Raw genomic sequence first — 25,827 nt, 5'->3', positions numbered from 1 at the left:
TACCATTACAAAGTCATCGACATTCCCATCCTTCAGTTCCCATTCCGCAGCTCCCATTCTTATTGTTATGGTATCCATAAATGTGACTCCGACGACCCGAATCCCCGCATGTCCACAGCACATCCAGAGTCAATAAAAGCCAATGGAAACAGAATCCACAGATCCACAGACCCACAGCCTCAGTTTCAGCTACAGTTTCAGTTTGTGTCAAGAGCAGCAGGGGACAGTAGCGGGGACAGCAGGAGGACCGCAGAGCGGGGGAACGACGTCACTGCAAATCACAACACGAACGAGGGGGAACGTTGTGAGTTGCTGCGGACACCGCAACTCTACAGTTATACCCGATACTAAGTCAGTATGGCTCTCCTCCGGCAGACGCCGCTAATATTAAACGACACGACAAAAAATGCGTGCGAGCGAGAGACAGAAAATCAGTCTGAGCGTGATGTCGGCCGCTGCGTAGCCACTGCAAAAATTCAGATTCTGCAGTCCAAAAGATATGGCCATTCTCTACGATTCTGCGTTTTTGGTTTTATCGTATCTTTAAAAATGTGGATGCCACAGATTTTCGCCTTTTGTGGGGTCGGAAGTGGATGGGGCAAAGTTTTGAAATATTCTTGTAGCAGTGACATATCACAAAAGTCTGGATCCAAAACATCGTTGCTCTAGCTCTTATAGTCTTTGAGCACTAGGAGCTGAAGGGGACGGACAGACGGACAGACGGACGGACGGACAGACGGACCATCTTCTAGAGTGCAAAATCTGAACCAGATCGTATAATTATTATAGCCAGAATCAAGAAAACAATTTCATTCTTTCTCGCTCTGTCTTTCTCTAACACACAGGTTTCATGGTCGGTTTTGACAATTGCAAAATATGAGTTCAAGGATCTCAGAACCCATAAGAGCTAGAGAATCAAATTTGGTATCCACACTCCTGTGATATCGGACCTTCACCGTTTTATGTCCAAATTTCGCCACACCCCCTTCCGCCCCCGCAAAGGACGAAAATCTGAGGCATCCAGAAATCTCAGAGACTATTAAGGCTAGAGTAACCAAATTTGGTATACACACTCCTTTAAGATGTCACTATAAAACGTATATCTCAAAATTTCGCCCCACCCCCTTCCGCCCACACAAAGGACGAAAATCTGTTGCATCCACAATATTGCAGATTTGAGAAAACTAAAAACGCAGAATCATAGATAACGACCATATCTATCAGATTGCTGAATCTGAATCAGATCAGATCATTTGTATAGCCAAAGGAAACAAATCAATTTGCAGTGGCTACGCAGCGCGTGACATCACGCTCAGACTGATTTTCTGTCTCTCTCGCACGCACTCTTTGTCGTGTCGTTTAATATTAGGGGCGTCTGCCGGAGGTGAGCCATACTGACTTAGTATCGGGCATAACTGTAGAGTTGCGGTGTCCGCAGCAACTCACAACGTTCCCCCTCGTTTTTATCGTATTTTAGTTGGCTGCCAGAGCGATGCGATGTGGCACACGACACACAAAAACAGCCGACGGACTGCTGCGCGGATCCTTGTTGATTTTATGGCGCGGTGCCATCAGATTTATTAGAAAGAAATAAAATCTTATTTCATGATATTTATTTACAACAGTTGTATCGTAAAACGGAGACCGAACGACACCGCACCACACGCTGGTCATGCTTTTTGTTTGTGCCCATAATTTGATCGAATATCTTGCCACTCGTTTCGCTGCTCCTTGCACACATAATTAAGGATAGTCGCAGTAATCCCAGTAGATGCAACAGGGTCAGCAGCTGCTGCAACCACAGGACGAGAGGACCAGAGAACCACATACTGTTACATTGCCAGACCTTGCCACTGGCATTTTTCAGCAACGAGTTTTTTTCAGGTTTTTTGTGGCAGTCTCACTTTTTGCTGCGTCCCCAAAAAATTCTCGCACCTGAACTGCGAGAGAAAGAGAAAAATTTGTCAAATGCCCTAATAACTTTATTTGGTAGCTCGCTCGTATTATCCCAAGTCCTACCTGCCTCTCACTGCCCCACTGCCTCTCTCTGCCTGCCTTGAGGTGCAATCGTTTTTTTCTGCCGCATGCAGCAGCACTTGGCGACTCTTTATTGTTTCAGGCTCGTTCATATTTTCCTTTGCCACTTTTGCGGGCTGCAAATGTCAAGCGTCAAAAGATGAAAGCACAAGGTTCAACTGTGCGTATGAGCAATGCACAGCCAACAGAGCAGAGTGGGCCTTTATACTTGCTACTGCTGTTTGCCTCTTTTGCCCCCTGCCCTCCCTGCCTCCTGACTGTGACTGTGACTAATGTACCGCGACTTTTTCCCCGGGCCACATAAAACTGTTTCACCATTTTCTCAAGGTTGAAATACAACACAAACACGCGAACGCAACATAAATGTAAGGGTAAGTGCAGGCAACAGGAAGGAGAGAGCCTTTGTTGAGAGAGCCGAAGTTTTCGATACCCCAGTTCTTATGAGGGAAAAAACCTATATTACATGGAGAGATATTTATCTGACTTTGAGTGCTGTCTGTGCATCAAAACATACACACAAGCAAGTGGCAAAAGACAACCATGCAGGCGACGAACGAAAGGCGGTAAGCAAGCTGGAGAGGAGAGTCTTAGAGACTGACAAAGCCGCTGGGACATGTCTGAAAACGGCCGGTGGACCCACCATATTATCCCAAATGTCGGTAGCTGGTTAAACCTATGGCACGGTACAGTGAACTTTTATACCACACAGCTCCTCAGTAGATACGGTTGCTTCGGTCACGAAGACTCACCACACTGCAGGTGGTGTGGTCGAATCCCAGAAGACGCTGAGTACGATATCTTTGACTGCGGGCGCTTCGACCGCATTAGGCGCGAGTTATGGCGAGTCACTGGTTGGCAGCTGTCATCCAGCAACCTGGTGAATGCGATGATAGGAGACACAAAAGGTTGGACGGCAGTGAGCAAACTGCCGCCTCGATGAAGGAGGCTCAGAACGGAGACAACATAGGAAGACCCAAAACTTCTTACTTTTCTCCACGATTCCATGCATGTTGTAGATATTATTAATTATCTACTAGCTAATTTCTTTCTAAGTATAAAAACAGATATACCTTCGTTCGATTCCCTTTATTTAAAGGTATTCAGCTATTGTCACTTTCGACGGCTCTGCTTGCTGATCCAAGGTTGAGTTGAAAACAGAAAACCTTTGATATTTGATTGGATTTACGGATTTGTATGTAGTTCCCTGCCAATGCACATTTCGAATCAAACAAATCAACAAGTTTTCATTTATGGGCGCCCTTTACTTTGATCGTAAATTGATTACATGACTTACTCCCTTTCTCTATCTTTCTCTCTCTCTCGCTCTCTGTCTCCCTTTGTATTTTGCCTTCTGTTTTTTTTCGTTTCAAAGTTAATAAAATGTCGCCACGCCCCTCGTTGGTGCCAACGGATGCGGACACAAGCGGCAGCTACGGCTCGCCCAGCTATCAGCAGCAACAGCAACAGGAATCCGGCAGCGGCGGCAGCCAGAACAACAACAACCACAGCACGACAGCCGGCGGTGGTGGTGGCGGGGCAGCGGCCAAACAGGAGCCCGGTCGCAGGGCTGGGGCTTGCAGGGTGTGCCTCAAGTCCTTCAAGCCGGACGACTACCACAAGACGTGCTTCGAGTGCCAACAGAGGGTGTGCGAGGACTGTGCGAGCTACAGCAAACTGGACGAGCACGAGGATGCGGTAAGTACCACCGAATGGGCTGCAACATCCACTACCCAGTCCCACATCCAGTCCCCATTCCAGTCCGAGTCCGAGTTTCAGGGACAAGCGACTTCCAGGCCATTGGGCAGTATCCTATCCAGTGAACGGTGGAAAAAATAAACTTAAAATGCAGCAGCACCTTATTAATATGAAAATCTGAATGGAGGGTTAGAAGAGTGGGGAGTGCCACGCCATCCAATGATTGCAAAACGGAGTGCCGTACCACAAATTAGATTATTCAGCATTGCTGCAAGGGGGGTTGCAACAATAGCCTCTCGCTCTCTGGAGCATTAACAAGATAAAAGCCGTATTAACGAGATTAAATAGACATATTCATCCCGCTCCCCCCAGTCTCTGACCAAAATGTGTTGCACCTTGTGGCTGTGGCCGTTGTTTTGCCACGCTCTACCTTGTGGAGCATCTGTCAATACTTGCCGAATAATGATCATTGATAGACCAAAAGGCCACAGACGCAGCCACAGCCGCCATCAGGCCCTGGCAACATTGCCTTCACTTCGTGGCAATTTGTCAAGGAGTAGACCGCCAACGCCCTGAACACAAAGTTTAACGTTTGTCTGTCAACCTGGCCACTTTGGCTAATTGAAATTGATGTTCATGGGCGTCATGAATACAGCCACACACACACCGACAAGGACACACACAGATACACACCCACACACACACACAAGGAAACAGAGCGTAATTATGGGCCTCGATGCAGTGCTGGCTACGCCCTGGAAATTTAGCAGCTGCTGCCTTCTGATGGGGCTGGGGGAAGCATGAAATAATCATTTTAGCCGCATATGAACTCCCAGTCATAGGCGATGATAATGGATAATGGGTAATGGTCAGTGCAGGCAGAGATAAAGCACTCTCTCTCACTCTCTCTCTCTCCCTCTCTCTCCCTCTCTCTCTCTCTCTCTCTTCTCTCTCTCTCTCTGTCTCTCTCTCTCTCTCTATCTCTCTGTCTGTCAGAGAATCGTTTTGTGTAAATGGAAATGTGTTTCCATTAAATCAGAAATATTTCCCCATTTCCTTTGTGGCTTAGTTTTCCCTTTCTCTCTCTCTCTCTCTTCTGAGAATTGCATATGAAATGAGAATAAATGAAATCAGAAATTTTCTTGCTTTGTTCCTGGGGCAGCTTTGAAATAAATTTTGAGTCGATTTCACAATGGAATCATGAACTACTGGCAGCTGTGCCACACACACAGCCAGACGAGTGCCACACCGACTACGTAATTACAGTGCATGCAAAATGGGGGAAAACAAAAGCAATAAAGCAGTGCCTGGCCGCTAGCTGCAGCTGCGGCTTCCGTTCCCATTCGCTTTCGCGTCCCCTACATTGCGGGCCAATTGCATAGCACCGGCAACTTAATTAAAATTGCGACAGTATCCTCCTGGTACAGGTGACTGCGAATGGCGTATAGCGGACAGATGACGATTAAAGGGCCCGCCGCGCCGGGGTAAAATGAATCAGCAGTCAAGTGTAAATGTAACGAGCATTGTGCGAAAGTGTGTGGAAAGTGCAATGCTTGCAGCATGCACCATGAAGGTCGAAGAGGCACCTGCCATAGTGGTACCTTTTCCTTCCCCTGCTCTGGTGGAAATAGAATGTTTCCCGTGCAACGTGCCACAACTTTTGTTCAGAAAGTAATTAATGTTTATTTTCGCTGCCACAGCAACAGCCAGAAGCAGAACCACGCAACTGGCCAACATATAATGGGTTTCTTGAGCTTTTTCACGCTGTTTCACCAATAAATGTGAGCAGCCCGCAAATATAATTCTTTTCGCGCATAGCCTAGAGTTTTAATTAACGCTGCGCTGCCTATACTTGATATCGCGTAGCCACGGAAAATTGATTTCTGTCTCTCTGCGTTTTCCCTTTAGACCATGTGGCGATGCAGCGTTTGCCGCCGCAAAATGGCCTCGCGCGTCTGTATACCGCAGGACTCAACAGACTCGATGCTGGACGTGCCCGTAATGGAGGCACTGCAGCGCCGCCATTCGGATGCCAAGCTGGGTAGCAGCACCCAGACATTGGCACCCAGTAATGGGGCAGCCCTGGCACCGCCACGAAGTCCCGAACTGCGGCGACACTCGGACGTATCGCCCGCCTCGCTGAAGGAGCTGGAACGGGTAAGCTTTTTCCACCCTAAATTTTAAGTTGAAGGCATGGCATGCCGTGGCGTGGTGTGACGCAGGTTTCCCCTAACGAGACTTTATGACTGCCATCCGACCCGACCATTAAGAAGTTTACATTTCACGAAGTTTACTCCGTTTCTCTCTGGCGATTTCGCAGCAACTAAAAGGTGGCCGCAGCATGGCACCCAGCCGCTCCAACAGTCCACCGCGGGGCGATGGCCAGGAGCCACCTTTCGGAGCGCCCCTGTCGCGTATACAATCCAGACGCGGCTCCCGAGTGGCCCGTCAGCACAGCTACGACGATGACATGAAAACGGGCCCCGTGGGCGGCAGCATGGGCGGCGGTGGACCGGCGTTGGGCATGGCAGCGGATGGGTCCGGACTCGGTATACCCGCGATGCCGCGCAGGTAAGAGAATGAATCCAGTGAACATCCTCGAATTCCTCGCACTGACTCCTCGACTGTTTTGGGGCCCACAGAAAGTCCGCCTACGATGTGTTTGCCCCAGGACTGGTCCAGGGTGGAGTGTCGTCGGGGGGAGGAGGCCAGCAGCAGCAAATGCAGCGGTCGCCGTGCGAGGTCAGCGGTGGCGGCATCATGCCACCCATACAATTGCCAGGATCGCGGAGACCCTCTTTCCGGGTGCCGCACGCCTCCGAGGATATGCAGAACGATGATTCGCCTGGTTCGCCGGACCACGGAAGTCCCGTGTTAACGGTAGATGACGACCGCCGCATGCGCCGACGCGGCTCCCAGCTGTAAGTAAAAGTAGAAAGCCTTTCCTCAGCGGCTCAACCGGATCTAATACAAATTTTCCTTCTGGCCACAGACCCGACATCGCAATGCTGCAGAATCGCGGGGCTTTGCCAGCGGTACCGCCCGCGTCAATTCCACCACCGATGGCGGCGTTTACGGGCCCCAATCTTGAGGATTTGGAGGCGCCACGCCGCCAGACCTCAATGGATGGCGAGGCCATACGCATTGTAATACACGACGTAGATTCAGGACCGATTTGTGCATCAAAGCGGCGCATCATCTTGCGCCGAGATCCCACGGACAAGGCGCACCGCAGTAAGTGAGCTTAGGAGCTGAAGGGGGTTTACCTTAATTTTTGAATCTGAGTTGTGGGGGGGAAGGGTAGGTTACCCAAATAAGGGTAGCTTTTCCATCCGGCTTTGGCTTCGGCTACGGCTACGGTTGGATGTGCTGCCAGTTCCTTGGTTGCCGCAGACCGCACAGGAAATGGCCAAGTAAACAAGACTCATTACAACGTTCGACTATGCTAATTCGACAGACCGACGACCGTTTCCTGTCATCTCATCTCATCCCACTAGACCCTCTCTGTGACTCTGTGGGTCTCTGGGAGTAGACCGCTACGCTTCCTAATCCCCCCAACAAAGTGCACAAAGATGAGGGAGGGAGAGGGAATAATAAGGTTTGGGCCCCCGTGGGCCTTAATGAAACCCAAAGCGGAAGCAAAACTGGTAGCAGATTAAACAACTGAGCGGATTTCATCGACATAAAGGCACACCACACACTGATGGCTCAACGGAGCTCTGCTTTGCTCCGCCAGTGCAGCACTGGGGCAAAGACACCCCCAATGCTAGGCATACATATATGTACTACCTTGCAACGACATTTAGCTGCTCGGCATTGTTCCTTGCCCCCAACCCCCCCGCAAATGTACGAGTATGTTTGCCCTGTCCCTGTCCGTGTCCATGTCCGTGCTTTGTTTCGTGGCCTCTCTGTGTGTCGTGTGGATATGGATCGGGTTTTAATTATATGCATTTTTGTTGCATTCCTCAAGAGGCCAGTCAGCAGCCCAGAAGCCGAACTGAATTTTTAATTACCGGGTCGTACAAAAAAAATCAATACGAATATCCATGGTACGTGGCACATGGCACGTGATCAGGGGGTGGGGCGGGGGGTTTATTAGAATTCCAAAGAATATTCAAATAAGAGAACCGAGACAGAGAGACAAAAAAATCGAACCAGAACAACTGACCAAATGCCAAATGGCAGGTGGGAAAGTTTATGCCTGGCTGGCCATAAATAATAAGGCGCACATATGCACATAAATACGTTTAAGTGTGTGTTGGCCAAATGCATGCATGGCTTACGCCGAACCGACCTCCTGCTGGTCCAAGTGAGCCTGGGGAGGGCGGGGGTTCCTATCTCCCCTTCCCGGCTGCCGCCTTAACCTAACCTAACCTACACCGAACCGAACGGAACGGAACACTTTTTGCAGTCGAAAACCATAAAAAATGGCTTGCATATTCCCAGTCTAATATCCAGAGAGGCAGCAGCTACCATTTTCATACCAGTCTCACAGTTCGAGGGGAAAATGCTTCAACACATCATAAAATACTATAACCAAATACTAGGAGAAAACTGGTTACAGGTAACAGCAGGGGGAAAATGGAAACTGAAAAATTGTAAATTTATATACCACTTACTTACCAGCTAGCAACGGATTTCATCCAATGGGGGATGGATATGGGTGTATTTCAGGAATCCCAAGTCGAATATTCAGAGAAAACTATCTCTCGTCTTAATTTGCTTACCAGACCGGGTACAGGTAGACATACGACTAAACTAACAACAGAAGCAGCAACAGGAGCACCAGGATGTTTTTATCCTAGCGAGCGCCTATAATTCCAATCAAAATAACTAGCCGCTGGCTGGCTGACTCTCTGGCTGGCTGGTTGTTTGAGCGGAGAGTTTTTCCCCCCATTTTTACCGTCAGTTAGTCACCTGTGCGAGATGCGCTTGCTTATATACAATTTCAATTTGCATATCATAAAACAAATGTCTACGGAAGGTGCCTCAGAAGAGGCATGAGCAGAAGCTGTGGTACGCAACACGCAGCTACAGCAGCAGCAACGACAAACCACCTCCAACCCTCCCTCCGTATCGTGAGTTGAGTCTCCGACTTTCCAGTGACTCTGTTGTCTATCTGTGGCATTGGCAGTGGCAATGTGGCAGCGCGACAGAGGCTGCTTACCCGGCATATTTGATATGCAACGAAGCAAGTGGAATTTTAATGTGCTAAATCATTTCCTTGGCTTCTGCTTATACTGCTGCCTCTGGTATTTGTTGGATCCATCCCCAAGCAACCCACATTCTTATCCTTATCCCACCTTTGTGACGGTGGAGCGTCTTCTTCTCTTTGCCATGTGGCTTAACCACAAGGACTGCTTTCAAACCGACATGCACACGGACCCATGTACTCGTACATGCAGAAGGCTGCGGCTGTGGCAGCTGTGCTGCAATTTGCCTTGATATATTGACTTGCGCAAGGTTGTGACAGGATAGCAAAGGCTGCGCTGCGAAGGAACAACCAGATGTGATACCTTATAATTTGAAATGCCGAACATGGTACACATTCTTTTTTGTTGCCGTTGTGTTAACATTTGTTCGTGTTAGAGGTGGGCCGTAATTAGCAACTGCACTACGCTTTCGTACACTCCACTAATTGAAGAGTTTAATTAGGTTCCCTCCAATCCCGATGGCCATCCATGTACTAAAATACCAGTGGCAGTGACAAGTAGCACCTGCTGGCGAATGGTTCATGTAATTGAATTTTTTCCTGTTTCCAAACAGCCAGCCAACATTCGACTGTGCCTTCCATTATGCAACAGTTTAAGCGTTTGCCATAGCAACTGTTAATCGGCCAGGGGCGAAGGACGAAAGGCGGGAGGGGCGATGAAGAACAGGACTCTCCACAGGATGTGGACGTGTAGCTCGAAATGGCGCCTTAACACGCCTAATGAAATTTTATGCAGCCTCATGAGCCACAAGCACACACACACGCATTTATTACTGCAAATCACGAACCTCGCCACTGTGGCTGTGGCTCTGACTGTAGCATTGCGTGTGTGCCCTCAACTGTCAACAGGTGACCCCAAAGTCCACAGCAGTACTCACAACAGTCCTTAGATGTCCAGTTGAGTGCCTTTTCATAGTCCTGCAACATAAGGCAGTACATTTTAAACGAGCAGCAATTCCCTTTATACATATATCCTTCGGAGTTGCTTTAATCTTGCCACAGCTCTCGCTCTCACCCTCTTTCCCCCCTCTTAGTTTAATTAAGAGTCAATTTTTATGACAGCCGATAGAAGCCACTAACGCTCATGAGTCATCCGCAGGAAGAATGTTGGGTGCAGGGTGCAGGGTGCAGATGCAAGGTAAGCATCGATTAAGTCGTTCAATGGGGGTGTGTATGTGTGTCATGTGTGTGTGTGAAAGTTCGCTCATTTAATGTCATTACTTCGCAGCAGTGGAGCAGTGTGTGTCCCTGGCCTGGTACTGTGCGTCCACAGGTGCATGGGATCCGAGCACAAATTAAAAACTTGTCAAAGTAACCGACGTGAGAGAGAGAGAGAAACTTTGAACTCGTTGAACTACAACTCGTCCTCCGATGAGTCCTATGTCCATGTAGGTTATTCGTCGCACCTTCCTCTCTGTTACGTACCAATCCCCACAAATTTTGAGATTCAATTTTGTAAACATATTGGCATTGTGCGAGTATTTCTGTCCCTTGACTAACAAAAGAAATGGATGCTCCAAATAGGAAAAATCCCTTGGACCCCTGAAAGACCATACAAAATTGTTGGTTAGCTTTTGTGTGTGTGTGTGTGGCTCGTTTAGCTTATTAAATCCCAATAATGGCCACATCCAAAAAAATGACTGGGTATCCGGCAAACAAATTGTATCGTAAAATGCGCAAACCGCTGGGCAGGGAAATGAACAGCACACATCTCGTGGGTTCTGTGCTGGTCAGTCGAAAAATGAGACAAAAGGCCAGCTAGCCAAACAGTCAGGATGGACCGCGCCTCACCTCAGCTCAGTTCAGCTCAAGGTTTTATGGCAGAAACGAATTACGTGCATGTTAAGTGCCGGCTCGAATGGAAAATGGCCCAATGGAGAAGTGGCACAAAGAGTTTTCTTGCGCATAACCCAAAAAACTGTTGCGTCATCGAATGATTACTCTGCAAGGCGTGGGGGGAAGATAAGGGAGGATTTCTCATCCGCTATCCGCAGCGGAATTTTCTTTGTCGTTTTCCTGCCTGCTGACAGTAGAAGGATTTGCGTCTTATTTATATCGTTTTTATTGTCGTCTTAGAGCGGTGGGGGCAGACGAAAAAAAAAACTTTTGATTAAAACACACTCAACAAACAAGGGCAGACGAACGGAGGATGCAGGCGGAAGATGATGTTGGTTGGTTGCCTTATCCCCTAATTGGGTATCAATGCGCCTGAATCAACAGCAATGGCGGATGCGCAACATTTTTATTGCATACTTCTGAGTTTGCCACCATTTCCGAGGCACAAAACTTGGACCCCCCTACCATTCCATGCGATGGCAGGCAGTCAGTCGTCCTTGCTGCTGCTCCAAGGAGCTCGCTCACCTTGACGACACAATTTCATTGTCATCGCGGATGCTGCTGCCGCTCCTACCTGGCTGGCTTTCTCCGTCTCTCGCTCCCGGTTCCTTGTTAACTTTCTTGGCCATTGTCTGCAGCAAGCGCTTGAATGTCGGGGCTGTCCGGGCCTCGGGGCCACAGCCAGCGAGCACCGGAAATCCGTTTTCGCAAGTTTTCGGTGCACAAATTGTTGAAATTAGTTTTCTGTGCCCCATACCTCCTCCTCCCATCTAATGATAAGTACCTAAAGCTGAACTACACAGACCCCACCACATGCCAGCCCACCCCAGCGCCGAAAATTGCAATTAAATTAATTAAATTGTTTGTATTTTGGCAGGGAAATTGATTCAGTACCGGTATCCCTTATTACTATGACTGCCTGTCGCACATTTCGCATACTTAAAGTACAATAAATATCGATAAACCTCAGAGTCGAGGCTCAGACAGCAGACATATCAGGCCAAATGGATCAAGTCCTAGCTCCAAGACCCCACAAGAACAAATAATTTTGTGCCAAATTTTTGGGAAAAATTCTCCGAAAATATACAGAACCACATCCATCCTACGGAGTGGAGAGGAGCAGAGCGCGCGGAGGAGGCAAACGAATCCGAAGACGGTGACTAAGCAAAAAAAACTTGCTAGACACTCGGGTCTTGGGTCTGAGGAGAAGCGCAAACAAACCAAATAAACGACAAAACAGGGCGTATACGCATCGTTCTTGGGGATGCTAGTGGCAGCGCGACTGTGAGCAGGGCACTACAAAGTGCAAATGAAATTAACGCAAATTGTTGCCACATGCTCGAAATTTGTATCTGCCGCACTACGTGGCTGCTGCCTAGTCCCCAGTCGAGCGGCAATCTCCAGATTTGCTCCTCTTAGCGAAGTTCCAGTTGAGCGTCGCTCTCTCTCTCTCTATTGATTATTCTGCTCTTGGCTTCTAGTTTTTGTTGGCTATAATCACTCCAGTGCTGAGCGCTTATGGCTCAGTTCCTATTCTTGGATCTTATTAAATCTTTGACATCGTCTATTCTTGCAGCACGTGGCTTTGGAATGCGCGTCGTCGGAGGCAAGACCGGAGCCGATGGCCGACTCTTTGCGTATATTGTCTGGACGGTGCCGGGCGGAGCGGCCGAGAAGAATGGCCTGCAGCAAGGGGACAAGGTGAGTGAAGGGCAAAAATGGGAAAAAAGGGTATAAAGGGTATAGACCATGCGGAGTGACAGAGAAGCTCACACAATCGGTGGAGTGTTGATGTGTGGCTCACCGCAGAGCACTCTCCCAGCAGATGGATGGCTGCCTGTCAACAGCTAAAGCCGAAAATTAACATCCCGATGAATGATGATTTGTGCTTAATTTTTGAATACCAAAAAAAAAACACCGACCCAAACACGCAAACACTTTTACAGATACTCGAATGGAACGGGATGTCATTAATCGACCGGAGTTTCGAAGAGGTCTGCTCCATCATGGATCGCACGGGGGACATTGTGGAGCTGCTGGTGGAGCATGCCACCGATTTTCGAATGTGCGATCTCTTCGATGAGAATCTGCCGCCCGGCAATGCCGGTGGTCAGAGCGGACCACGACGTTCGGGCGATGGTCCCGTTGGCCTTGGCCTCATTGCGGGTAAGTGTCTCTATAGGTATCTTGATTTAACCTTTGTACGTTTACAATTTTTTTTACTATAAATATACGTGCTATGTACTATATACTTTGTACTTATGTTAACAGCTCTAACATTTACATAATTTTTCATTTGTTGCTCTCGTTTCTTGTTACTTCCTACAAAATCGAAAAAAATTATATATATAGACCCCGAAACCACCACAGACAAATCACCGGCATCGCCAACAAGACGGAAATTACCAAAAACTCCGGTATAAAACTACATTTTTCGTTTTATTCATTTGCGTAAGGCACGAGGAGCAGTCGCTGCACGAAAGTGAAAATATATATTAATATATATATATATTATACATGAAGAAAATGATAAATACTATATATATACTCGTAAATAGCTATTAAATGCAGCTTAAGCATTTGCAGCAGTGTTCCCCCTACTCCCACACACACATACACACACACGATTTTAGCTTTCACAAAGTGCTCACAAAATGCATTGAACTCTGCAGCTTCAATAATCTACCTATATATATAAACAAATCTATATATATACATATGTATATGAAAAATCACCGTTTTCTAGTCAACGATCAAATCCTTTGGAATCTTTTTCATTTTTGGTAATCACATACTCGTACATACTTTTAAACACATTTTAAACAGTAGCTAACAAGATAAACATTTACCTGATTTCTGTTTTGATTTCAATTTGACTTAAGATTACGACTACGACTTGTTTTAATTTTGATTATTAACCATACAAAATGGATAAATTAAATGTGTTCATTGCTATTTTCTGTCATTATAACCACAAGATGTACCTAACATATATATATTTATTTTTCGGTGTTGGTAGTACTTAGCGATTTCGAGAAACAAAAAATATATGTGCATACCTACATATATACCTACCATATTGTACGTACGTGCATACTATATATATTTACTTGTGCCCAAACTAATCGCGTAGAGGATAAAATAAGCAGACTACTAAAGCGAACCACTAAAACTTAGTCAGAAAGGGAGAAAAAGAGAGAGAGAGATCAGATGCTCAAAAATCGTACTCGTACCCGATAGATATATACTTAGAACATATATACTCGTTCGTTCTTTGTTTCCAAATCAGTTTTGTTGAACATTCTTCTTCCTGTGGCAATCGAATTGCCACAGCGAACCCCCGTAAGGACAAGCACCAAAACAATAGAATTTTAAGCGAAATATCTATAGAATTTTAACTAGCATTCGTGTCTATTGATAGCAACCGACCCGAGGGTTGCCCCCCTTCCTGAGAAAACAAACGAAACTCCTCCACCCCCGAAATATAGTAAATACGTTATACGCCGAATATACGCCGCTTGTGTAGACCAGACAGATCTCTAGGCTTTACGAATTGATACAATAATAACTAAGGAACATGAGAGTCCACAGAGAATTTTTAAATGAAATGAAAACTAAAATGTACTACTACTACCACTTAAACTACTACTTAATAACAATTTCCCCGCCAATGATCGATCGATCGATCGACTGTCTGAGTTCGGTCTCAGCTGGGGCCGGAATCTATAAAGTTACTTATTATACAGTACAGTATATATATATATATATATAGTTAAACCGAAATCTATATAAATGTTATTAGTGCAAATTTGTAGCGAAACAGAGTTTAAACAATATTTGTGTGTGTTTTAAATGTTATTGACTTTATGACATAATTAGTAAGACAAAAAAAAACACAATTCGAGAAAAAAAAGTTAAAAAAAACCAGTAGTTTGTTGTTGAAATGTTTAAATGTCTGTGTTTTTGAGCCAAAGAACCCACCCAACCCCGAAGAAGTCCTTATATACATACATATACTATATATATATATATATACATATATGTAGATTTATACCCGTATTAATGAATATATGTATGTATATGTATGCGCATTTCTAGACCCAATTACATGCCTACATATTACACATACGTACTATATACACTATATCTGTGTGTGTTCTACTGTATACACCATTGTATACATATACATATACACATATACATATATGCGTTTGTATTAATGTGTATGTCGCTGTTAGTGATGTGTTGATGTGTTTGTAAATGTTGAATTGAAAGTGAAAGTAGAAGTAGAAACGAACTATGTGTAGCCAGAAAACTCTGCTGAGAGCCCACCTACATATCCATGTTTAAGAAACTAAGTGAAAGAGTATAAGAGAAAGAGTATAAGAGAAAGAGCATAAGAGAAAGAGAAGAGCAAAGCAGAGACAGTAGCAGAAGCGGAGAACCAATTGAATTGTTTGATATGCTCTTTTGTAGCTGTGTAACTCCTGTCAGATGGGTGATAACATTTAACTTTCATTTCGATCACACGACTCTTTTTTTATAACCCATGAAACTATGAAACCAAGAAAGCAAAAGCGAAAGCAAACTTGAAACTCGAACTGTATCTGTAATTGTAATAGTAACTGTAACCCTAATTATACGTTTAACTTTAACTATAACTGTAATTGTAACTGTATTATGTGCTAAATGTATAAACCTTTACAATAAATACAAGCTATATAGCTCTATGTATCCATGCAAAGATGTACAAGGATAACTGATGACTGTATTACACACACACACACTTGTAGCGCCACTTGTTGCAGTGGCCATTGTTTTTGTGGTTTTTTTTTTGTGTAGATTGGAAGGCTTGAAACTAATTTAGAAAAGTTCTGTGCATGCAGAGCAAATTAAAAAAAAAAAAGGAACTATGTACAATGTAATCGTGTACTCACTTAAAGGTCAAAATCCATGCTATACGATATACGATAGGCCCACTATACCTTCTATATACTATATATATAGTACATGCATATATCTATATATTCCATATACAAACCAGTTATTAGTCTTTAATGCGTATACCACCAATGCGCACCAAAATGTGCTAGGAACCCTAATCTTAAATCGTAAATCTTAAATCTTAAATCTAAAATCTAACAAGCGAAAAGACAAGCAAAAGAAACGTGAAAAATAAAGTCTCTCTATTTAACTGCAAACAAACAAAAAAAACATAAAAAATTGTAATCCCTGCCAAGAATTGAGCATGGACTTGCTTTATCCTTTCGCACAGCAGCAATAGCAGTAGCAGAAGAAGCAGCAGCAGATCCGTTGACCCGTCGCCCCTGCCCGAAGCCATCAATCTAATGGTAATTGAAAAAAAGCAACTCGTTTCTCAAGTACTCTCTGTACATTCGTCCTCAAGTGTAATATAGCTAGGTTCTATTCGTATAAGTTATTCTGTAATGCCCCAATCCCACCTACCACCTACCACCTACAGCCTACCAGCCCCTAACAAGATGTATTGTAAAGTGCGCTTTCTTTTACTTTCTGTTAAGCTTTCATTTGTCTTGTTCTTTCCTTTGGTTACAATTCGTTTAGTTGCGTATACGCCGTGGTTTTTCTTTTTTTGTTTGTGATTTTCCGCCAAGCCCCCCTGTACTGTATACAGTTTCCACTTTCACTTCTCTGTCAATCTGTGAGCTTTTGTTTGGCTTTCGCTTAGCAAATGTTCACCTTTACATTCTCTTATTTTCGCTGAGTTTCATTTCGTTTCGTTTCCTTCGATTCGGTTTGTTCTGTTTTGGGTTGCATATTACCCGACTTCGACTCTTTAAATATCCCACTCTGTCCCTTTCATCTACATATATGTACATATATATATGAACTATAGTGTTGTATTCCCTTTACACTCTCTCCTTTTAGATGTCCTCCCAACGCGAAATACAGTACCATACAAACACACACAGACAGACTCTATCGTCTCTATCGTGCCAATGCTTAAATGCCTTTAAGTTTCGAATTTGCTAATTTGTCGAAAACAAAACAAAAGCCTATTGTGTGGTAATGTTACCATGATTCTAATATACGACGATCATAATATAATGATGATCCAGCAGGCCAATCAAGCTGCAGCCATTTTTTAGTCCATGATTTTCTAGGATCGCCGAACAACACCGAAACACCACACGATACAATGTTTGAGTTTGATTTGCGATTCTATTTGAGTTGATTTCATCATTAGATTCTATTCGATTCGATTCTGTCACAATTTTTTTTATGTTTTGTTTTGCATTTTGATTAATTTGCATAAATCTTACGTCTAAGCCTACGAATTTGTTTGAATTAGTGATTTAGTGGCTCTTGCAAATCGTCTTGAGCCGATTAGAATTTCTCTTGAACGACTTGCGATTCAAAATACTAGTGACTTCAAATATATATATATAAATAAACAAACAGCTACCACAAGAACAACAATCCACATACCTACTACTTAACTTACATAAACTTATACATATGCTATAATTGTATCTGAACATTGAACTCAATTTTTCATTTCCTGTTTGTACAAAACCAATGTAACCCCAGCTGGCACGAGTTATGGCTATAAACAGATATATAATATATACCAAATATCCAAAATGCAATAAAACCAGAAACCAAGAAACCAAAAAACCAGAAACTGAAACCGAAACAGAAGCATCCCCCAAAAAAATGGGGGTAAGCATCTTAAAACTGAAATTAAAACCCGAGTAAAACCAAATGAAAATATCTATGTACAAAACAAAAAAAAAAAGAAGAAAAGAAACAAATTACAACCGAAAGTATTATGACTGTCATCCAAATCGATTGCAGAGAGTGATTGTCTTATGAGCTATGCTGCTTCCAGCCCCCACGCGCACTCCCGCACCCCACTTAACGCCTCAATGCCATGCGATTGATTGATTGCTATTTTGAATGTTTATATTTACAATTTGCATATGACTTTTCCCCAATTTTGATAGCAGACTCGCACTCGTAATTCGAATTCCAATTGAATGCCTGGAAACTTTGTTCTTTGTATTGTTGTTCTTAGGTTTTCCCTGTATATATAGAATATGAATTATATTTATAATTTTTGTATAATTTTCGGTAAATATTTGTATATTTTTTGTATGTTTCGTCTATCTGTGTGTGCTTGTGTGTATCCTCCATTTTCTGGCATGTCTATGCTTGTTTATTATTCATACGCACCGTTGCCGCAAACTTTTCTGTCAATTTGAGTTACCGTTACCTTTTGCAGCGGGAAAAAAGATTCGAATAGATGTAGGCAAATGTAACCGCAATATTCCTTTTGACTGGCAAAAGTTTTGCAGCAGCGCACCGAAGACCCAAAACTGTTAATGTTGTTGTTCGGGCAGGTGTCAAGTTGGCGTACGAGTTTTTCATTGCGGCCCGTGGAAGGTTTCGTCCGTCCGGGGCAACAGTTAACTTTTTGTCTTAGCCCCCACTCTGGCTCTGTCAGCAACAGGTGCTGCGGAGGGCGGGGTTGGCGACGAGAATTTGGTGGCTGAGCCTACCCTGTCGCGCTTTAATTGACAACTTGGAGGCATAAAATGCTCGAAATGTCGAAAATTAGAAAACTTTTAACAACAATTGAGAACCGCCCCTCGCCCACTGACACTTTGGTGGGGAGCCTTCATCATTATGATTATCGACAGGCACATGGAGGCATTCTGGGTTGAAAAGTTTTCAAGCGCTTAATCTTTTATCGCTCCGGCTCTGGCTTTGGCACTGCCTGATGCCTGAAAAACTCCAATAATCCAGCAAGTACATGTGCCTGCTTACCTGTAGATAAAAATAAATGCGCCAGCACCAGAGAGAGCACCCCGCATCCGTCTCCGTCACCATCAGTGTCTCGTTCTCCGGCACTCCGTGGCTTATAAACAGTCCCGACACGAATTCGATTTCCACATATGAGAGAGAGAGAGAGAGAGAGAGAAAAAGAGATAGAAGGGAGGGGGCGGCGTAACGGCATATAGTAATAATTTTCCTCTTTTTCGGGCATAAAAAAGTTACCGAACAACCAAGCAACAGTTCGCAGTTGGCACAGGGTCCGTCGGTCTGCATGTGTGGTGTTATCCTACGTGTGCGCGCTTCATTTCCGTTTGGTACACGTTATAGAAATATAACGGCTTCCGGTTCTGCTGCAGATCCAGCCGTCAATTCTCGGCTGCTGCTAGTATTTTTACTGTTTTAATGTGGGTGCGGGTGTGAGTGTGGGTGTGAGCCCATGTACACGCTATGAATATGTTATATGGGGAAGCCACGCTATTACCAATTACCCCATATACATGTACTGTACTGTACTGTAGGTTTCACAGAAAAACCCACACCACCGAAATTGTATGCGCCACTGCGCCACAATGATTTCCGTTTTTGGGGGGCGGGGGTTTTAGAGAGATATAGAGAATCCTCAATAGAAGATTGTATTTCCGGTGCGGTTTGTTTATCTGTAAAAGTATGTGTGTGCTTTTTTTAATGCAAGCACATGCACATGCCTCGTTTTTGTTTGAATTTGTGTGTTTGTGTGTGGTCGCATCATAATTTGCATTATATTTATGTGCGTCCGTATCTATTGCCCCCCGAGGGGGAAGTGCACTGCTATTTATATAGCATGTCCCACCTATGTCTCTTTCTCTCTCTCGCTATTGCTATTCCTGCACTTGGTTTTGCCTCGTTTAGTTAGTATTTTTTTGCGTTTTGATTGCTTTCATTTCGTTGTTCAGTTTATGTACATACACACACCCACCCAAGAATCAACACACACACAAACAACGAGAAAGCAAAGAAATCAGCCAACAACTGTAAATAGAGGCAAGGCAAGACGAAAAGTCGTGCAGTTACTGCATTTTCTTGTTGCGTAGGCCATAGGCTGATGAATCCTGATGAAACATATACATACATATATATATATTTTCTATAGAACTTCCATATGTAGATGCAGCAGTAGTAGGCATTCCACATTCAGACAGTGTGTGTGCTCTCGCTTTGTCTCTCTGTCTATGTCTGTCTGCCCCACTAATGAGCATTTCAATCCGCCGCAGGAGCAAATTGCACGCGAAAAGATGGTCTCTGGACGCGTCCAGATTCAGGTTTGGTATCACGCAGAGCGACAGGAGCTGGTCGTCTCCCTGATGGCTGCCGATGATCTGGCGCTTAGGGACGAGGCCTACGGGCACGGCAATCTGCCGGAGGCGTATGCCAAGGTCCGTATTCTGCCCAAATGGTAAGTGATTTTAGTTCCATTATTAATTCCTCATAATTCATTTCAATCTGCGTAATTCTGCTTTCTGCATTATCTCTTTAAATCCCCTTTTCAGCGGCGATGGCAGTGTCCAACAGACGGAGGTCAGTCGACCCACACAGAATCCCATTTGGAATGCCACACTGACATTTGGCCAAGTGAAGGCCGACAGCCTGATGGATCGCTATATAGACATACAGCTGTGGGATCTGGTGCCGCACACCGAGTCCATATTCTTGGGCGAATGCAGCATCGAGCTGCAGCAGGCCTTCCTCGACGATCAGGCGATCTGGTGTCGGCTGGACGACATCAAGGGATTGCGTGGCATCAGCATGAGCAAGTCGCCGAGTGTGTCACCACGTGGCTCCATTGCAGCCGGGGCCGGGGCACCTTGTGGTGATGTCAGCCGCTTGTTGAGGCGCGACTATAACATGCAGCGATCCATCTCCGATGAGGTAGACTCCATTGGAGATGGGGCGACGCTGCTGCATCCCGACACCGCTTGGATGGCGGGCTCCCGACGCGGCTCATCGCAGTCGGAGACCATGGAAGTGGAGGTCTACCAGCTGGGCAAGGACTTCTCGCGCTCATTGCCGGGCTCGCGTCGATCGAGTTTCCAGGATGCCGAAAAGCAGCGGCTCGAGGAGGACGCCATGGCTACGCCACCCACATCGTATCTTGCGGGACGGCGTCGCTCTTCCGTTGCTCGACGCGATCCGGATGAGATCTTGAAATCCTTGAAGGCTGTCCGCGGCGAACTGGGACGCACCATGAGTCTGGGCACTGAGCAGCACAAGCGCATGGGATCACGACGTGAGTAGAGGGGTTATTGATATTGTTTAACATTACCTATGGCATAAGTAATGGTATTATGGGGTAACAAGGAAGAGTTACTCCTCAGAGATGCTTCTATCTGGAGACTCTGCTTATAATTGTTATGATTTTGCCAACACTGGAACCATAAGGAGATCTCGAACATGGAGACTCTCTCTGTCTCTCTCTCTTTCTGTCGCTCTACTCTGACTCTTGCTCTATGTTTCCTGCACACTACACTCCACTCCACGCTACGCCACTCCACTCACAATCCTCCTTAATCCTCAACTGTGCCTTGCTGCTAGTTGTGTCTCATGATAATGATTAATGCCACAATAGATAATATACATCAGCCATTGCATTGTACACTCTTATGCTCCATAAATACATATACATACATATAAATATATTTATCACTATCTCTATCTCTCTCTTATTCGAACTATCTATCTATCTAATGTCTTCTTCCATATCTTTTCCACTATTAGCCACAATATCGGTGTCGCATTATCAAAGCTTTGACACACCCCACACACAATGGAAAAAAAACACTAAATTCAATTAAAACCAAAACAACAAAATCATAGGAAATCTTTAATATTAATAATAACAAAAAAGCACTAACCTAAAACCACCTTAATTTCAAAGTCCTTGGCACACACCAATCAGTCAGTACGATTATTTTGTAACGTTCTTTTGCATAAGTTAACTCAATTGAAAAGTTGCCACCACTCTCTCGAGCAACACCAAGCCACTTAACACTTGCCACTCTGCGACATTGCACCACTTTAACCGTAACAGAAACTACAGAACAGACAAAAAAATGGTTGGCAGACAACAGACGAATGAAAACAGAAAAATACCTTTGTAAATTATACAAATAACAATACAAAAAAAATCCAAAACCAAATCCCTGCAAATTGAAGCTTAACAGCAATCACATATATATTTACGCAAACGGCATACAAATAAATATCCAACAAATGTAAACTGCATTAAAGCAAGACTACAGATACACACTAAAACCACATCACCACCACCCACTGGTAAGAATGCAAGAAAATGAACTTGAGTTAAGATTGAGTTTACGTTTGCGTTTGCGTTTACGTTTGGCATTTTAGATACTACAACTACAACTATTCCGTATTTCCCCTACCAAAAAGTATTCCCAGAAAAACAGAAAAGGAGCATCTTTTGTAGCCGTTATTTTGTGCTAATTCTGGCATCCCAGTTCCAGCTAGAGATGCATGTTGCCACTTAATTAACGCTCGCTTTCACACGATATTACCTATGTACTTCTCTCACTCGTATGCATGTTAAGGAGCGTCTCATTCGCAGTCTGCTCAAATTCCGAAATCTTATTACAACCAAACGCATACAGAGACACACACATACACAAACACACACAAAATACCACTTGATAATCCAGTGTCCCAGCCCCAGTACCACGCCCCAGGACACACATCGAAACTTCTGATGCCATCTTCGTGGCTGCGTGGCTACGTGGCTGGAGCTTATTAAAGCTTATTGATGCTATTTGCACAGCCCCACAAAAAAAAGTATACGGAAGAAAAGGGAAGGTAAACTTTAAGAAAAGAAAAGCCAGGCAAAAAAAGGAAAACTCAACAAAAGAAAAAATTCCCAACAATTTTTTTTTTTAAATGCCAAGCCACACGGGTGGTATAAAGGGTTCTGGAACTAGTTCTGATACCCCCCAGCATCCCAGTCCTTAATACCTGTTGGATGGCGCCTTTGCAACAATTCGTTGCCCTCATAAACCTTTCAACGCGCTGACAACCCAGCAGCATCGCAGAGCGGAATACACACCGCTGCTCTGGAATAGCTCAGCCTTGAAATTAACTTTTAAAAGCCAGGCCAGAATGCAAAATAAAAAACTCACTCGGCGATGCGGCGGTGGAAAACAACGCGATAAGAGAACAAAGCCCAAATACGTATTTTCCAGATCTTCAAACAAGCCGTTAAATATGAGTAGCAGCGTCTGATGTCTGTCTCTGTAACTGGGTCTGTCTTCTATTAGACCCCAAATGGTGGGTTTAGATTTAGCTGGAAGAAAGCCAGCGTTCAGCCAGATTCATGGGTAGTAAATCAGTCTGCGAGAATACAGGATTCGACAGCTCCATCCAATCGTCCCGGAGAGATGTCCCTATTACGAGTATTATGCTTGTTCGGCAAAAACAACTTTGTCGTTCTTCTCAATATGTTTTTCTCCTTTTTCCTAGCCCCTACCGTTTCGATTTTTCTTGCTCCGACAGTTATTATTAACCCGCTTAGCGATTGCTTTGCTTTCAACTCTCCTTTTTCTATTCTTTCCTTTCATTTCGTTTCCTGTTTTGCCTTTTACGCTCGTTCATATCTGCTATACATACAGCTATACAAATTCATGTACATCTACGTATACACACATATACCCACTTTTATATAAATGTATATTCCCGCACAGGAAAGAAAAGTCCACACGCATCTGTCGGCAAGTGTATTTGACGTTTATTTTACTTTTCTTGGCTGGCGGGAAGAAATGAAAAAAAAAGAAAAAAATGATTTGAACTATGGCAAACCATAATCCTTTTTTGTTGCCGTAGGGGCGGCGGATATAAAATTTTCACTTCGTACTGTGCGCCCAATTGATTGATTGGCTAGACAGATAAGACACCCCATTGCCCTTGTCCTGTCCTTACTGTGCGCACATCGCCCCATATCGAACCACTTCATTCGAGCTGCTGCCAAAAAGTTTTAATGAAGCATGCCTGTCAAATAATAACGCATATCACGTAACCGTCATGCTGTATATTCTGTTGATAAGGCAGGGGATGCTTCAGGATGGGCATGGGTATGGGTATTCAGGCAGACTAGTAGGTGACTCTAGTTGGAAACACGGTCCATCATTTTACTCTCGGAAGGTAGCAGCAGAATAACGATCGTGGCAGCTACAAGAGAACTCATAATTATTCATTATAATTATAAACTCCATCAAATATTTGAGTATTACCGGTGATGGCCAGTGCAAAGCCATTGAAGGTGAAATAGCAATGATCCCTCAGAGTGTAGCCGATGAATAAACTGGCACACAGAACACCTGCCCGTCCGAAGATCAAGGCCAGAGCAACTGCTTTACCCCTAGAGAAATGCAAATACACACACAAAATAAAGACAAGGAAGGACACCGAAGGAAACCTCACCTGAGATGAGTGGGAACCAGATCGATGAGTAGCGATAGGGTCAGCCGCAGGCTGCATATCGGCGGAACAATGACAATCAGGAATACAATCAAAATCAGCGTATCGTACTGAGCAAAATTGCACATGAAACCAGCAAGGGCAGCCGACAGAAGGTATAGCAATATTATGGTTCTGCGCCGACTGCACATCAGGAGAAAGCTGGTCAAAATGAAGAGGAAAAGCACAAAGATACCGTGGTAAATGGAGTCCATCACATTTTCAAAGCGTAAATCACACTGAAAGGACAAATGATACAAAGTAAAAATATATACAGATACAGAAACATATTTAAGACCCCTTGGCGTACCGTAGGAAGCTTCATTTTCTTATCTCCATGCTCTTTTATCAGCACACAGATCGTTTCGTTCTCCTCGACTTGAAGAATAAGATGGCGTATGCGTAGCATCCAAACGCCCAGTCCGAAACTCCTGCAATAAAACTTCAATATCTCGACCCTTCATCTTTTTGGAATGGCAACTCACAAGCCAAATTGCACAAAAACAGCTGTGGACGTGAGGAAAAAGTTACGAACGTAAGGTTTTTGCAGGAGCGGTAGCGACTCGTACCACAGGCGAGCCACACAGCTGAAACAAACAATTGGGACAGAAGTATGTATAGTGTTTATATCGAACTTGAAGCTCTAACCGAATGCATCCTTACTTCCGCTTGATGGTAGCACCACGCAAGCGTGGCTGCGTGACGGAGTTCACTCCTAGACTGGCCAAGGTAACATCCTTGCCCTTGTTTATGCGGCAGCATTCCTCCAGCACCGCCAGGGCCTTGCCATTCTCGTTAACCGATAGATAATACTTAGGACTTTCGGGCAGTCGATAAAGCATAACGAACGCAGTCAAACCAGGCAGCAGGTTCAGCAGGATCAGAAGTCGCCAGCTAGAGAAGATGTAATCATTGTAGATGAGGATATTTACGTCGATCAGTGCAGCAGTACCTACAGCAGTGAATGTGAATTTGAATGTCAGGTCAGGTGATGGAAGGATTAGGGTTAACCTTACATGGCACAATGATCATGCTAAGACCTATGGCATAACTAACGTAGTTAAGCACCTTGGGGCGCAGGGAGAACTTTGTGAACTCGCTCAAGTAGGTCTGCATAGCCACTGCCGGTCCACTCACACTTTAAATGGCAATAAGAAGAGACGCAAGGAGCAATCAGTATGGATACTATCTCCCAGCAGATACTCGTACTTACAAGACACCAACTAGGAAGCGCATCACCAAAAAGGACCAAAACTCGGGCATGAGGGCCGAGAGAAGAGAAGAGAGAATCATCAGTGACCCCGATATGAGCATCAGTTTGCGTCTCCCGATGTCATCAGCCTTGTCGCCCATGTAGTGGCTCGCCAGGATCTGAGCGGTAAAGACGGCGCTCATTAGCCAGGACATGCGGTGATCATCAATGTGCAGATCGCAGGCGCTCGAGGCCACAACCAAAGCCAAACCCATCTGTTCGTTGGTAATGTACGCCTGAATCAATATGCAGCACACAAAGATGGTCCGCTGCATGCGACCGAAGCCTGTAGATGAACCAAAAATTATGATGAGATATGATTGCTGTTTGTCCTCCCACCGGGGCTTACCCAACATTCCATAAACGTCGTCAATGTCGGCCATATTATATTTCAAATTTATTTCCAAGGAAACACACACGTAAAGAAATTTACAGCTGAAGCTTAAGTCAGAGTCTACTTTTATTTAATTAATGGATTTAC

General features: G+C 44.6%; 2 protein-coding genes across 4 annotated transcripts in view; one reads left to right on the top strand and one right to left on the bottom strand.

The window, feature by feature from the left end:
- The window catches only part of LOC6602727 (regulating synaptic membrane exocytosis protein 2), a 40,345-nt gene that overhangs the window by 6,504 nt on the left and 8,014 nt on the right, over positions 1–25,827 (top strand). The window contains exons 3-13 of one of the 3 annotated variants that reach the window (XM_026993681.1): positions 3,410–3,732; positions 5,641–5,889; positions 6,053–6,303; positions 6,375–6,653; positions 6,725–6,966; positions 12,357–12,481; positions 12,727–12,946; positions 13,133–13,197; positions 19,849–20,030; positions 20,125–20,861; positions 21,350–21,528. In XM_026993681.1, coding sequence (XP_026849482.1) covers positions 3,410–3,732; positions 5,641–5,889; positions 6,053–6,303; positions 6,375–6,653; positions 6,725–6,966; positions 12,357–12,481; positions 12,727–12,946; positions 13,133–13,197; positions 19,849–20,030; positions 20,125–20,861; positions 21,350–21,426 — 2,750 coding nt within the window. In that variant the 3' untranslated portion in view covers positions 21,427–21,528. Of the gene's footprint in view, positions 1–3,409; positions 3,733–5,640; positions 5,890–6,052; positions 6,304–6,374; positions 6,654–6,724; positions 6,967–12,356; positions 12,482–12,726; positions 12,947–13,132; positions 13,198–15,032; positions 16,132–19,848; positions 20,031–20,124; positions 20,862–21,349; positions 21,529–25,827 lie in introns of those variants that run through there. The other 2 variants (XM_026993680.1, XM_026993682.1) reach the window with 2 other exon arrangements.
- LOC6602730 (synaptic vesicle glycoprotein 2B) lies at positions 23,341–25,730 on the bottom strand. The gene is made up of 5 exons (XM_026993684.1): positions 25,308–25,730; positions 25,111–25,232; positions 24,758–25,046; positions 24,580–24,681; positions 23,341–24,525 (listed from the first exon to the last, which is right to left on the bottom strand). Exons 1-5 carry the CDS (start codon positions 25,727–25,729, stop codon positions 24,309–24,311), a joined length of 1,152 nt encoding a protein of 383 aa, XP_026849485.1. The 5' UTR covers position 25,730; the 3' UTR covers positions 23,341–24,308.

Source organism: Drosophila persimilis, unplaced genomic scaffold (genome assembly GCF_003286085.1).
Source record: "Drosophila persimilis strain 14011-0111.01,24,50 unplaced genomic scaffold, DperRS2 tig00000868-arrow-arrow-pilon, whole genome shotgun sequence".
NCBI lineage: Eukaryota > Metazoa > Arthropoda > Insecta > Diptera > Drosophilidae > Drosophila > Drosophila persimilis.
Note: the sequence above shows the minus strand (reverse complement) of the source record. Positions and strands in the feature narration are given on the sequence as shown.

Coding starts and splice junctions, on each gene's coding strand:
- LOC6602730 (XM_026993684.1), bottom strand. CDS start 25,729: ATGGCCGACATTGACGACGTTTATGGAATGTTGGGTAAGCCCCGGTGG. Junction 25,233..25,307: donor CGCTTCCTAGTTGGTGTCTT/GTAAGTACGAGT, acceptor TGCCATTTAAAG/TGTGAGTGGACCGGCAGTGG. Junction 24,526..24,579: donor GTTTTTGTGCAATTTGGCTT/GTGAGTTGCCAT, acceptor GTTTTATTGCAG/GAGTTTCGGACTGGGCGTTT.